At 43.2% G+C, this 12,967-nt stretch overlaps 1 protein-coding gene across 12 annotated transcripts in view; it reads right to left on the bottom strand.

Moving 5' to 3' along the window:
- Positions 1-12,967, bottom strand: part of TDRD7 (tudor domain containing 7) — a 46,314-nt gene that overhangs the window by 16,261 nt on the left and 17,086 nt on the right. For 11 of the 12 annotated variants that reach the window (XM_063181068.1, XM_063181064.1, XM_063181066.1 and 8 more), the window contains 3 exons: positions 11,430-11,515; positions 10,061-10,278; positions 5,328-5,402 (listed from right to left, as the gene is read on the bottom strand). In XM_063181068.1, the coding sequence (XP_063037138.1) occupies positions 5,328-5,402; positions 10,061-10,278; positions 11,430-11,515 (379 nt within the window). The remainder of the gene's footprint in view (positions 1-5,327; positions 5,403-10,060; positions 10,279-11,429; positions 11,516-12,967) is intronic. The other variant, XM_063181071.1, reaches the window with a different exon arrangement.

The following is a 12,967-nucleotide window of genomic DNA, read 5'->3' as shown; positions in this document are numbered from 1 at the left end:
CTGGGAAGGAGCACTAAGCAAGTTCACAGAAGATAAAAAACTGGGAGGAGCTGTTGACTCCCTCACAGGCAGGAAGGCCTTGCAGATTGACCTTGATCAATTAGAGGGCTGGGCAACCACCAACAGCATGAAGTTTAACAAGGGGAAGTGCTGGATTGTGCACTTGGGGCAGCACTGGATGTGTGTATAGACTGGGGAGCAAGAGACTGGAGCGCAGCTCCATGGAATGGGAGCTGGGGGTCCTGGTTCATGTCAAGTTGAACATGAGCCAGCAGTGCCCTGGCAGCCAGGAGAGCCACCCGTGTGCTGGGGTGCATCAGGCACAGCATCACAGCCAGGCAAGGGAGGGGATTGTCCTGCTCTGCTCTGCTCTGCTCTGGGGCAGCCTCACCTCCAGTGCTGGGGGCTGTTCAGGGTGACACAATGGAAAAAAGGCATTGAGCTGTTAGAGAGCATCCAAACAAGGACAATGATGGTAGAAAAGGCCTCAGGTGAAGGCCATATGAGGAGTGGCTGAGGTAATTTGGTCTGTTCATCCTGGAGAAGAAGAAACTGAGTTGCAGTTACAACTTCCTTGAAGGAAGGGGAAAAGGAGCAGCAGGCACTGACCTCTTCACTCTGGTGACAGTCACAGGACCAGAGGGAATGGTCTGAAGTTGTGTCAGGGGAGGTTTAGGTTGGATATCAGGAAAAATCTTTTTCAGCCAGAGGATGGTTTGACCACTAGAACAGGCTCTCCAGGGAAGTGCTCAGAGCACTATCCCTGACAAAGCTCAAAAAGCACTTAGACAACACTCTCAGGCACATGGTGTGATTCTTGGGGATGCCTTGTACTGGGCTAAGACTTGTATTTAATGATCCTTGTGGGTCCCTTACAATTCAAAATATTCTGTGATTCTGTGACCTTGCCCCTTATCATCTGTCCATTACACAGCACAAAACAGAGGCAACAGCTGGCAGAATGAATTATCAGGGCAACAGAGAGTGAAGCCTTTCTACGCAGGAGAATAATATTTTTTTCCTGGGCTTGAATAACAGAGGCAGCTCTTAAAAACTGAAATCTGAAGACTCAAATAATAAAACTTCAAATAAAAAATTCTCCCAAGATAAATACTGACACTGCAACTGAATGAAATGCAAAAGAGCAAGTCCCCTTGTTTTGACATACACTTATAGCAAGGACAAAAGCAGACATGCTCCTGTATTGGCAGGACAAAATCTTTGCATAAATATTCTTGACAACATTTAAAAAAACCACTGACCAACATATAGAAACTAAAGAAAGTATCCACTTTGCAATGCCAGCCTTAACTAATTGTGTGTACAGTGATAGTCATATATTAGTAACCTCCAGGAGCATCAACAGGATGTTTCCAAGAAGGAACTGGAGAAAACACATCCTTGAAATGAGAGTTTCTAGTCAGAGTAGATGTTGTTCAATTTCAATGTTACATTCAAACTAGGATATGCAGGTATTTTCTGCTATTCTCTTGCAAGGTAAGAAAACAAAAGAAAACCCACAGAGGAAGTTTGCATTTAATGTCAGTGACAGAGTCTCATCAGAAGTCTGGCTCTATGGTTTTTAGTATCCAACAGGTTCTCAAAGACGGCTCTAAAATATAAATCAGAACTATCACTCTGATTCATTGAGAAGAATTCTTCGGAAATGTGGTGCAGGAGTTTTTCAGATCTGATTTAAATATGCAACATGGAAGCTCAACCACCACAGCATACATACCAGAGACTGTACACAGAAACATTTTAGTGACAGGCACCTTAGACAAACACTTCAGTGTGAAGGCAGCTCTCATCTACCTGACTTTCCTCACAATACGTGAAGTTAAACTCCTAGAAAGCTGGAACTGAAAGCAGCGAGGAAAGTATTTCTGGCCTTGATCAGCACTACCTGACATCTACACATTGGCTGACAGCACTTCTCTGTCATTGGCAGCCACCACAACTTCAGGTCCCACTGGTTTTGCCCATCCCTCTACAGTACAGGTCTCCCCAGGCAATGGTGAGATGCTGCTTCAACATTAGCATTCAACTCCTCCCTGTTCCAAGTAGCTGCTTCTGAAAGCAGTAACTGAACTGCTGGGTACGTGTCCAGAGCAACCAAATCTGGGGAAAAAAAGACACTTGGTCAGTGTTCTTGAAAGGCTGAAGATCCCCACTGCACATGGTGGCATCACTCAGTAAGGAGCTTTTCCTTACAAAGATCTGGAAGCTTCTTACATCATCCAGTTACAGCTAATCCTTGGAATCCAGCTTTTGCAGCTTCTAGTCTGATATACAACGAATTATTTTGCATGGGAAGCTATGATATCTATTTTCTTACCCTAACCAACAGAAGAACACATCAAAACACTTGTTTTTAGCCAAGCGTCATGTCAACTGGGAAGCTGAAACAGACTAGAATATGCTGGCCAAAAAAGCTGCAGCATTGTTAAAAACTTGACTTGATACAGACCTGGACAGACTGCAGGTGACCCTGCATGAGCATGGAGGTTGCATTAGGTAATCAAATGAGGTCCCTACCCACCTCAGTGATTCTGTGATTCTGTCTCTGGTAGTCATTTCTTCTGTACTTACCTGAAATGTTAGAATGCAAATCATACTAGGTATATATTTCTACTTTCTTTTGTTGTTAAACTAAAGAATCCCTATCGTCCCTCTGTTCAGGTTCAGCTTGTGCTCAGAGCTGGGATGGTAAGCTCTACAAAGTTCAAGAGTGTCTTCAGATTGCCCCCTTCTGCCCATCCTCTTTGTCCTCCCACTCCATTACCCTGCACATCACAGTGAAGACACTTGTTCTCCCCTTTCTTGTACTTACAAGACTGGCTTCTGCAAATACACAATTACAGAGGAAAGTGTGATGCAATAAGACAGCTGAGCCAATCTAAAAACTCCATACTGTTGAGGGCTGCCCCTATTCCTCACATCTTTATGCCAGCACTGAGGATCAGCAGACAACTCTGTCAGCAGTTCTTTTTGGCTGTAATACCCTTTACCTCATAATGCATTGAAGTTCTCCTACAAGGTCAGAACACCGGAGATGCACAGGTTGCAGAAGTAAGAAAAGATGCTGTCAAAATGGAGTCTGACTTCATTTGGTGGCTCATAGCGTTGTCTAACCACTCATCACCAGGTCTGAGTTTCAGCTATACTGATTTGCAGCCTGTTCTAGCACTATGTTTGGACAGCAAAATCATTCTGGACCTTCTGTCCTCAACCAGGTCATTTCCACACATTCCAGGACATCATCCTCCCAGTGAGGCTGACACCAATGTAGTCTGCTCTGTGCTGAAGTATGTACAGCACATGTAATTACATTTTAGGTATAACATGTCTTGTGTCCTCTGAACTCCATTCTAAATGGCTGCTGGCTCTGTGTCTAAACACCAATTTCTTCAGTGAGGGTGGCAAAAGAAAGTTATTGTACTTCAAGAGATCAAGAGATCATCTACTGGAAACAGCATTTAGGGTTTGCGTAAAACTGAGCTTTCGTTGATACCCACTACCAGACACGATAGCCTGCTCCATTGTCTCCTCCATGTGCAAAGTACATTAGAGTTGGATTTTTTGTTCTTTCAAGTTTGTTTCTCTGTTTAGAAAGATCACTTTTGCTTCACATAGCTTAACTGTGGTATAGAAATTCCTTCTCTCAGAGTGAAGACCTGATAAAACTAAAATTTCTCAAGGAATACAACTCTCTACTGTGGCAATGCTTCTCTTTTCTGAGCATACCTGTTTAGGTATGTTTACCTCTTTTCTTACCTACTGTAACCACTGTTACTGTAGAATGTTACAATAAAAGCTCAGCTGCCTGACGCATTAGTATGTAGAACCTATTTTGTTAAGACATGGTGTACTGCCCAGGATTCAGAAAACAACAGTCTCAGTCTCCCAATTTGTTTACCATCTAATCCTGGCATTCTATCAAGCCTTCAGTTTCATCTTCTGCAAAAAGTCCCAACATGTATAAATGTAAAATATGGATCTGAGAACCAAATACAGCTAAAAAAAGATAAAATAAAACCTCCTACCTGTCAATTAAGCAACATCTCATTGTTGTCTCATGCAGGTCTCATTCTTATCTAAAAAATTCTCTACCTTTCTGTGGTGATAATCATCTTGTAGTGACTATTACCAAAAAAAAAAAATCAAACAAAACACCAAACAAAATACCCCCAAAACAGTGAAAAAAAAATGCTAATTTCCCCCTTAATTCCTCCAAATTTTTTCCAGTGATGTATTTTCAAGACTAACAGACTGTGGGACCTGTCCAACACCTTACCAGATATCCAAGAGATTAAGTGAAGAAAACTAAGCCCTGCTTTACCCTTAAAGCCTCCTCCTCACAGTAAACAGCCAGGAAAATGGTCTCCACTCTGAGGAGTCTTTTCACACAGCATCAGCCAACACAGTCACTAAAGGTCACTATAGTGACTTAAGGTCACTAAAGAATATATTCACATGTTACATATTGTTTAGCTTAATGTTTATTAAAAAGCAGTAAGAAACCTGACTGAGGAATGATAGATTAGAGACAAAAAATTGTCCTCTGACAAGTAATAGTTAAGCTGGTATGTAGCTAGAGCCAGTAGAGTATTTTAAGGAAAGGAACATCTTTGTTCTAGAACTGCGGAAAAGCAAATGTATCTCTTCCAGCACAAGGGGAATTTCAAAATTCAGAATGGTAGTGTTATTTTTCTACCAATTCCTTCAGAAAACAAGCAGAAAGACTAAGGCAGTCATTACCACAAGAAAACTCCAGAATCAAATCGATGTGCATACATCCCTTCATTCTGTCAATTAAAAGGTGTCTGCTTGTTATTCATTCTACCAAAATACCGGCTCTAGGATTGGTGTTTTCACCAAAACTTTGGGTTTTATAACCATGGAAGAACTTCTGAGGCACAAGGTATGACAGGGTCTGACAGGATCCATCTGTCCTGATGGATGAAATTATTTTTGGCTGTTAAGTGACCCACTGTGCCACTCAGACACTTACAACTCTATGGAACAGGATGGGATTCACCTGAGAGTACTAAGGGACCTGGAAGAAGCACTTGCCAAGCTGCTCTCCACCATTTAGCATCAGTACTGAATAACTGAGGAGGCTGATGACTGGAGTTTGGCTAATGTGATGCACACCCACAAGAAGGGTTAGAAGGAAGATGTGGAGAACTACAGGCCTGTCAGCCTGACCTTGGTGCTGGCAAAGGCTATCGAACAGATTATCTTGAGTGTGATCATATAGTACATGCCAGACAACGAAGGGATCTGACCCAGACAGCATGGGTTTGGGGAAAGGCAGGTCTCACCTGACCAACCTGATGTCCTTTCACGACCAGGTGATGTCCCCAGAGGGTGAGGGAAAGGCTGTGGATGCTGTCTACCTAGAATTGAGAAAAGTCTTTGAGACAATCTCCCACAACATTTTCCTGGAAAAGCTGGAAGCCCACAGCTTGGACAGGAGCACTCTTTGCTGGGTTAGAAACTGGCTGCACAGCCAGGCCCAGAGAGTGGAGGTGAACGGTGTCACATCCAGCTGGGGGCTGGTCACCAGTGGTGCTCCTCAGGGGTCAGGAGGCTCAGGGGGCCAGTCCTGCTTAATACCTTTATTTATGGTTTCGGTGAGGGGGTTGAGTGCATCTCACTGGGTTCACAGGTGACACTACACTGGGCAGAAGTGTCCACCTGCCGGAGGGCAGGAAGGCTCTGCAGAGGGATCTGGACAGGCTGGATTGATGGGCCAAGGGCAAAGGTGTGAGGTTCAATAAGGCCAAGTGTCAGGTCCTGCCCTTGGGTCACAACAACCCTGTGCAGTGCTACAGGCTGGGCAGAGTGCCTGGAAAGCTGCCCAGCAGAAAAGGGGGATGCTGGTCAACAGCACCTGGTGGACAAGAAAGCCAATAGCATCCTGCCAGTAGGACTAGGGCAGTCCCTCTATATCCAACACTGGTGAGGCCACACGTCAAGCTGTGTGTCCAGTTCTGGGCCCCTCATGAACAAGAAACACATTCAAATGCTGGAGCAAGGCCAGAGAAGGGCAAAGGAGCAGGTGAAGGGTTGGAGCTGGAGAGGGTAATTCCTATGAGGACTGGCTGAAAGAGCTGGGGTTGCTCAGCCTGAGGAAGAGGAGGCTCAGGGGTGACTTTATCACTCTCTGCAACTCCCTTTGAGGAGGCTGTAGCCAGGTGGGGATCCATCTCTTCTCCCAGTTAATCAGTGACAGGACAAGAGGACACAGACTCAAGCTGTGCTGGGGTGGGGGTGTTCAGGTTGGAGATTAAGAGGCATTTCTCCACTGAAAAGGGGGTCAGGCAGTGCACAGACTTCCAAGGGAGGCAGTCAAGTCACCATCCCTAGAGGCAGTCAATAAATGACTGAACTGACAACCAGTGCTATGGTTGACAATAGTTATTTGGTCGAGAGTTGGACTTGATCTTGGAGCACATCTGAAATACCTGTTGAACACCAACACACAAAGTATGAGAAACAAACAGGATAAACACCAAGCACTGGTTAGTTCCCAGAGCTATGATTTCTTTGGTGTCAGCAAGACTTAGTGGAACAAGTGCCACACCTGGCATGCTGGGATGGAGGGCTGCAGGCTGTCCAGGAGGGATGGGCAGGGCAGGCAATGTGGAGGAGTTGCACTGTATGAAAAGGGGAGGTTTGACTGCACAGCCCTTACCGTTAGTGATGACGTGGGTGAGAGACCCTGATTTCCAGGGAGCGTTGTTGTAGTGCCTGCTACCAACAGGCACTCAGGAGAAATCTCTGGGTTGGCATCTTGTTCTTACTGGAGATTGCACCTCCCCAGACATCTACTGTGAACACTGTTCTGCTGTGACAATCAAATCTGGGAAATGTGTGAAGTTTGTAGGAAATAACTTCTGGTCACAAGTACTCAGTGGGACAACTAGGAACTAAAGCCTCCTAGGCAGAGGACTCTGTCAGGGGAGGTTCAGGAAGCATTTCTTTAACAAGAACGTGGCAAACACTGTAACTGGCTTCTTGGCTGACACCCTCAAGCCTGACAGTGTTCAAAAGACATTTGGATAATGCCCCTAACAACAAGTTTTAACTTTTGGTCATTCCTGAAGTGGTCAGGCAACTGGACTAGATGATCACTGAAAAGATTCCTTCCAACTGAAACACTCCTATTTATTTTGCAAATACTTATCATTTGCATTTTTCCATACTGAGTCAACATTTGCATGAAGCTACTATAAATGCCAAGATCCCTTTTCCCCAAGCTTCAAAGTCCACACATAAAAAAACCCCACTTTTTTTTTTTTAATGTAGGGAGAGTCCTTTCTGTCCATGGCCAAGATTACAATGAAATTTTACAGGCCAGAAACATGGTATGAGGATACATACCTCAGGGGTTCAGCTGTCTGCATCCCAAGGATGCAAGGCTGAGCTCCAACACAGTAAAACTATATAACTTTGACTTAGAATTGTAAAAAAACAGCTAAGTTGTGAGAAAGAACTTGTGACAAAAATATATAAAAAGACAGAAATGAGACAGGAGTTGCAAGTCTAAAATAGGGATCACTAGCTGCTCAAAGACACATGGCAAAGTAATTAATCAAACAGAAAGGTAAAAAAATCTGATAAAAAAAGGTGAAGGTGGGAGGGTCACTACCAGTCATCACATTTTGCAAAGCACAAGTGCTGGAGGTGAAAGCAAACAATTCAGCAACACTGTGGATTTGCCAGAGCTGTTGAAGCAGATTCTTCTCCTGGCTGAGGTGTGTTTAGACAACAAAGACTTCTAAGCATATTTATTGTCAGCCCCACTGCTCATGAAGGCTGGGCCACAATCTATGACTGCTAGCCACTACCTGGTAACTTTGTTCTTTTGCATTTAGCTGTGCAAAGTGTGTTGCTACAAGTAAGATGCTCAACCAAGCCGACCTAAAGAGGGGAGGTAACAGACAAATGGAGACAAAGTCAGCCTAAATACCTCTTGCCTGAACGGTGAAGACTGAAAACAAGATCATCAACCTGCAATTTACAGCGATATTTGGAGACCTGAACTCAGTAAATAGTGAAAATATCCATTATCCATAGTTGTAAAAACATGGAAATTACCACCTTCTAGATAAAATTCCTACCTTTCCAACAGAAGATTTGGATATGCAAAGTTATTCAGAAGTGATACTCTCAAACGCACAGATTAAAAGCCTGGAGACACTAAAAGTGTATTAGGTTTGTTGTCTGCTGGTTTGTAACTATGTTACACTGATCTGAATGAGTAAAAAAGGAATATGTTCTTCTTTAAGATAATAAAAGAAACACCAAGCATGTTTTTGAGCCTGGCAGACACTACCTGTGTAAGAAACCAACATGACAGAAATAATTCAGGTATTAGATATCTTTACTTTCACTGGAGAGTACAGTCTTTCTTCTTCATTTCAAAGGTTCTACAAACTTGTACACCTGCAGACAATATGTTTAAACCAGGAACTAATTATTCTTAAGAGATGTACTATAGCTTTCATATAAGAAGTCCCAATTCAAACTTCTCCATGCCTGAGCCATAATTACAATTTTGTAAGTCAGTAAACTGAGACGGGCTTTAGAGGCTCATTAAGTTCTCTACAAAAAGACTGATTGTGCCAAGATAATTCAATAGTTCTGACTGCTGTTGTACTGTGTCCATTGTATTACAACGTTTCCATGGATTTAATCAGTACTTATTTATGCTTAAATGACTTTATTTGCATGCTAGAAAGAAAGAGATAGACCCAACAGATAGTAAGCAAATGGATAATGAACACAGAACAAAGATACTGGATGAACAGGACTGACTGGAACATTAACTACAAAAAAGACTAAAATTTGCTGCATGAATTAAGCAATTCAAGACATAACAGCTTGCCCTGTAGATAACACAGGAACCACTCATCAACCATCAAAACAAATTGCTGCGGACAATACATTTCTAGTCTTTGTAGTGAGGTGTTACAAACACATTTTATATATCTGTGAGAAAACCATACATGTACACAAATGGTGTTGTTCCTGAAAAGCAGTTATTCAACTCAGTTATTTTCTTTTAATTTTTTTTTTGTATTTAATGCTTTTACAAAAGAAAAAAAGAAAAGAAAAGTAGGACACACAAAAAATGTACTTCAAGAAGACAAATAATTCTTATTACTTCAATACTCTTCTGTGCCACAGTTTGACAAATACCAAGGTAATGAAAAGTCTTCTCTGACTGGCCATTTAACACTGGCCTGTTGAAGTAAACCTAAATAAAGCCTCGATGCAAAGTTGCATGACACCATAAATGACCCATGAATGCAGAAGAGGAGACAGAAGTACAGCAGTTGAAGCTCCTCCACCCTGTGGTGATGAAACTCCTGTCAGACCTCTAAGCGGACACTCACCCAGACATCAGCTCCTAATAAGAGACGCAATGACACCCTCAGTAATCAAGGGGAACAGGCATCAGAAGGAGGGCAGAAAGGGGCTTAGCTGTAATCTCTCCCCCCAGCATTACCATCCTTCAATTTCATCTATTATTGTATCATAAACCTAACCTAAACAGCAAAATTCCTTGGCTTAAGATGTGAGAAAGACCTCTGGAAAAGTCTATAGAAAGATAAAAACAGTTAGACCTCAAACTGTTCACAAAGGTTGTTGGTAGCTTGTAGCTTTAAGAGGAGGTAAACCCACCAACAAGGAAAAGCATAAAATGCAATTGGGGAAAAAACCCAAACCAAGAACAACAAACATGGCATGGACACCACCTGTCATCAGTACTGGGGTCAGTTAAAGGTTGCAAGGCAGCAACCTCAAGCACTTGCTCCACAACACCATGCAGTCTGATCTTCCTTGTTCAAACACTAGTCCAGCCAACTGTGATTTTCTGGGGTTTCAAAGGGCATTGTGGGGGTTTCAAGGGATGTGGGGGTTTTCTGTCACTGCTACAGAGCATGAAGGGAAATGCAAGTACACATAAAATAACATTTGGCAAATGAACATTCGGAAGCCTACAGAATACTGGCATCTTCCATAAAAAGGGCTCAATACTTACTGTGCACACATGAGGCCAGTTCTCAAGCTGATAGAGCACTTCTGTGCTCAGGTCCTCCCAGTACATTTCCCGATATATCTGAGGCATCTTTGACAGTCTGACACCACTGCTGTACTTGCTCAGCAGCTCCTTAATGCGACTTTGAAGTTCCAGGACATCAGCAGCAGAAGAGCCAGGGGCAACAGTATGTGCCTCTGCAGTGGATGTATTCAAGCTATCTGTTAAAAAAAAATTACAGCCTTGAAGTAAACACAGCTGTACAAACAGAAAGACAGCTCATTACCTCTGTACTTAAAACTAAACATGGGATCTGCCAGCATAGCACCAACTTTAAAACATGGCTCTCCCACCCAGCATGGCTGGTTCAGTGACTTCCTATGGCAAAGAACTATGGAAATCTCAGACATTAAGTAACTACCTAAAATGAGTTTTCAATCACTGTAGTTATTTTCGTAAGATGTTGCTACATGTTACTTCTGAAGGAATGCTGGAAGAGAATACAGAACTGCCAGCCCCACTGCAGCTAAGACACTGCACTAAGATAGTATCCCAAGAGGGGAACGGGATAATTTCTTTATGAGTACAAACACCAGACAGATACTGCATGACAACCAAGAATGTTCTTCTATATTCAGATGGGTGTACAAATCAGACCAATGATTTGCCTTTCATTCCAAGATATGTCCTGAGGAAAAGTCTCCACCCAATAGGCAGCTTTTCCGTGCTACGGCATCCAAGGAAGCCCTCCAGTGGAGCAAGGAAAGTGACAACTGCTCAGCTGCTCTGGGCAGTTTCATACATTGAAACTCATCAGGCACTCATTATTCCAGGGGGAGGTTCACACCACTAGCTTACCTGCTGCCTCATCTCTACCCCTCTTCTCCCTTTGGTGGGCTCTATTTGCTACCAGACCTGAAGCTTCACAAATCAGGCTGACAAGTCTCAAAGAAAGAAACCATCATTTTGCAAGCCTATCAGCTGCACAACTGTTGAGCCATGCAGGCAGAAGTGTATTTGCTGGACAGATACATTAGTAATGCTGCTTAGTCCTGAAAGCCAGGATTTCATCCTTATACCAGATTCCTAACCCACTGGTGAAGTTAAGCCTACTCCTCCCATTTCCAAACTCCTCACACTGGCTTTGTGATTTGCTCTGACACTTACTGCCCAATGTTTTTCCTAGAAGACTGAGAGGCAGACAAGCAAACGCACATTTCCTCAGCACAATGAAATAAGAGTGAAAAGGGTCACTCACAGAGCTTGATTCCTCATCCAAGCCCATCTTCATTCAAAACAACTACTAAGATGGGTTTTTTTTAAGATGACACCCTCTCTGAGTAGTAAACAAATAATTTCTCAATGGGCATACCATTTGACTCTGTGGAAGAGCTTCTGGACAGGTGAACTTGCAACTCCTTTTGAAATCGTGGTGGGACAGTCAGCCTCTTCTCAGATCTAAAATTGGAAAGAAAATTGCTTAGAATCACTCTTCTTTCTCTAAATAACATTCCATTTGCTTCTAAGACTTATACATAAAATAAAATGCATTCCACACATTCCATACACTCCTAGAAGGCATCCTGCAGTAGTAGTCACAACGTCCTCGTCAGGAAGACAACCTGATCAGCAATAACAGGACAGATCAACGGGTAGTTTATTAATTTTTCTCATTATTGTGAGAAGCAAAACACAGTAAAAAGACATTAACAAAGGGAAAGTATCTAGGAACACATAGGTCTTCTAGGTCTTTTTGTGGATGCTGTTGGTTACATTGTTTAAGAGATTCTCCTCTGAAGATCTCTCCCACTGAAAGCACACAAATGTTGTGCTTGCAGGCGTTCTTCAGAGGAAGAATACAGACTCTACGTGGGAATACAGACACTAAAATGAGCTCCTGACACTGAAGAGGGCACAGCACTGTGTAGCTCACAAAGACCTGGAAAAAAATCAGCTGTGGAATAATTACATGCACTGCAAGCAAAAGGGAACAAGAGCTGGAGAAGGGAAACCAAAGACTAGGCAACATCACCATAGCACAGCAGGTTGCCCTGAACCAGGCACCTCCTGACCAGAGCAGACCCTGCACACCCACTGGGCAGGCTTTGCATAAGATCTCTGCCCAGGGCCAGTTCTGGAATTCAGAGATAACAATGGAGCAAGTCATAAACCTCACCAGCTGCAGAAACACCAAGGGTAATTTTCACAGCTTCACCTGGACTCTGAGAAGGTAGGACAGTAGTTCCAGAATGATGCTGTGGCTAGTTGCAACAGGAAGTCAAGACCAAGAAGCCCTATATGTCATCACATTGACTTGTAATCAGAGCACATCCATGAATCAGAACGAAACCTCCCACATTCGTGTCTCTTCTGAGAAGCATGTTAAAAGATTTAACATTAATTTGTCTCCCCTGTTTTTATGCTGTCCCTGTTAGATGAAACCATTGTTCCTCCATCAGCTACGGGATATCACTTGTACCAAAGACCATACTTCTGTTCTGAGTCATGTCCCACAGCACTAGCTATGAGGACAGGCACTGCCCAGCTCAGCAATTTACACAACAGGAATCATGCCCAGAAGTGCTGGCAGCAGCAGATCAACTACAAGCTCATTTATGAAACTTGGAAAGTACAAAAGCAAAGCCACCCGCACAAAATCAAAACTTCCACTCACACCTGAGACTTGCTGGGTATCTGAAAAGCCTCTTACAACACTCATCTGCACTACAGAAAAGCCCTCTACATTCTGGGCACACCCCAGATGCCCACACTAAGTAGCAGCAGTCTCTTCTTAAAAGCTGTGGCTGCCCATGCAGATGCTACAAGAAATTCAGGATCCCTCTTCTTTGTACATGTACCTACCAGTACGGACAACTCTAAGCTGAACAAATACTCAAGCTAAAAAAGTCC

This window comes from Melospiza melodia, chromosome Z, assembly GCF_035770615.1.
Source record: "Melospiza melodia melodia isolate bMelMel2 chromosome Z, bMelMel2.pri, whole genome shotgun sequence".
NCBI classification, from domain to species: domain Eukaryota; kingdom Metazoa; phylum Chordata; class Aves; order Passeriformes; family Passerellidae; genus Melospiza; species Melospiza melodia.
The sequence above is the reverse complement of the archived record's forward strand: the minus strand, read 5'-3'. Positions and strand labels throughout refer to the sequence as shown.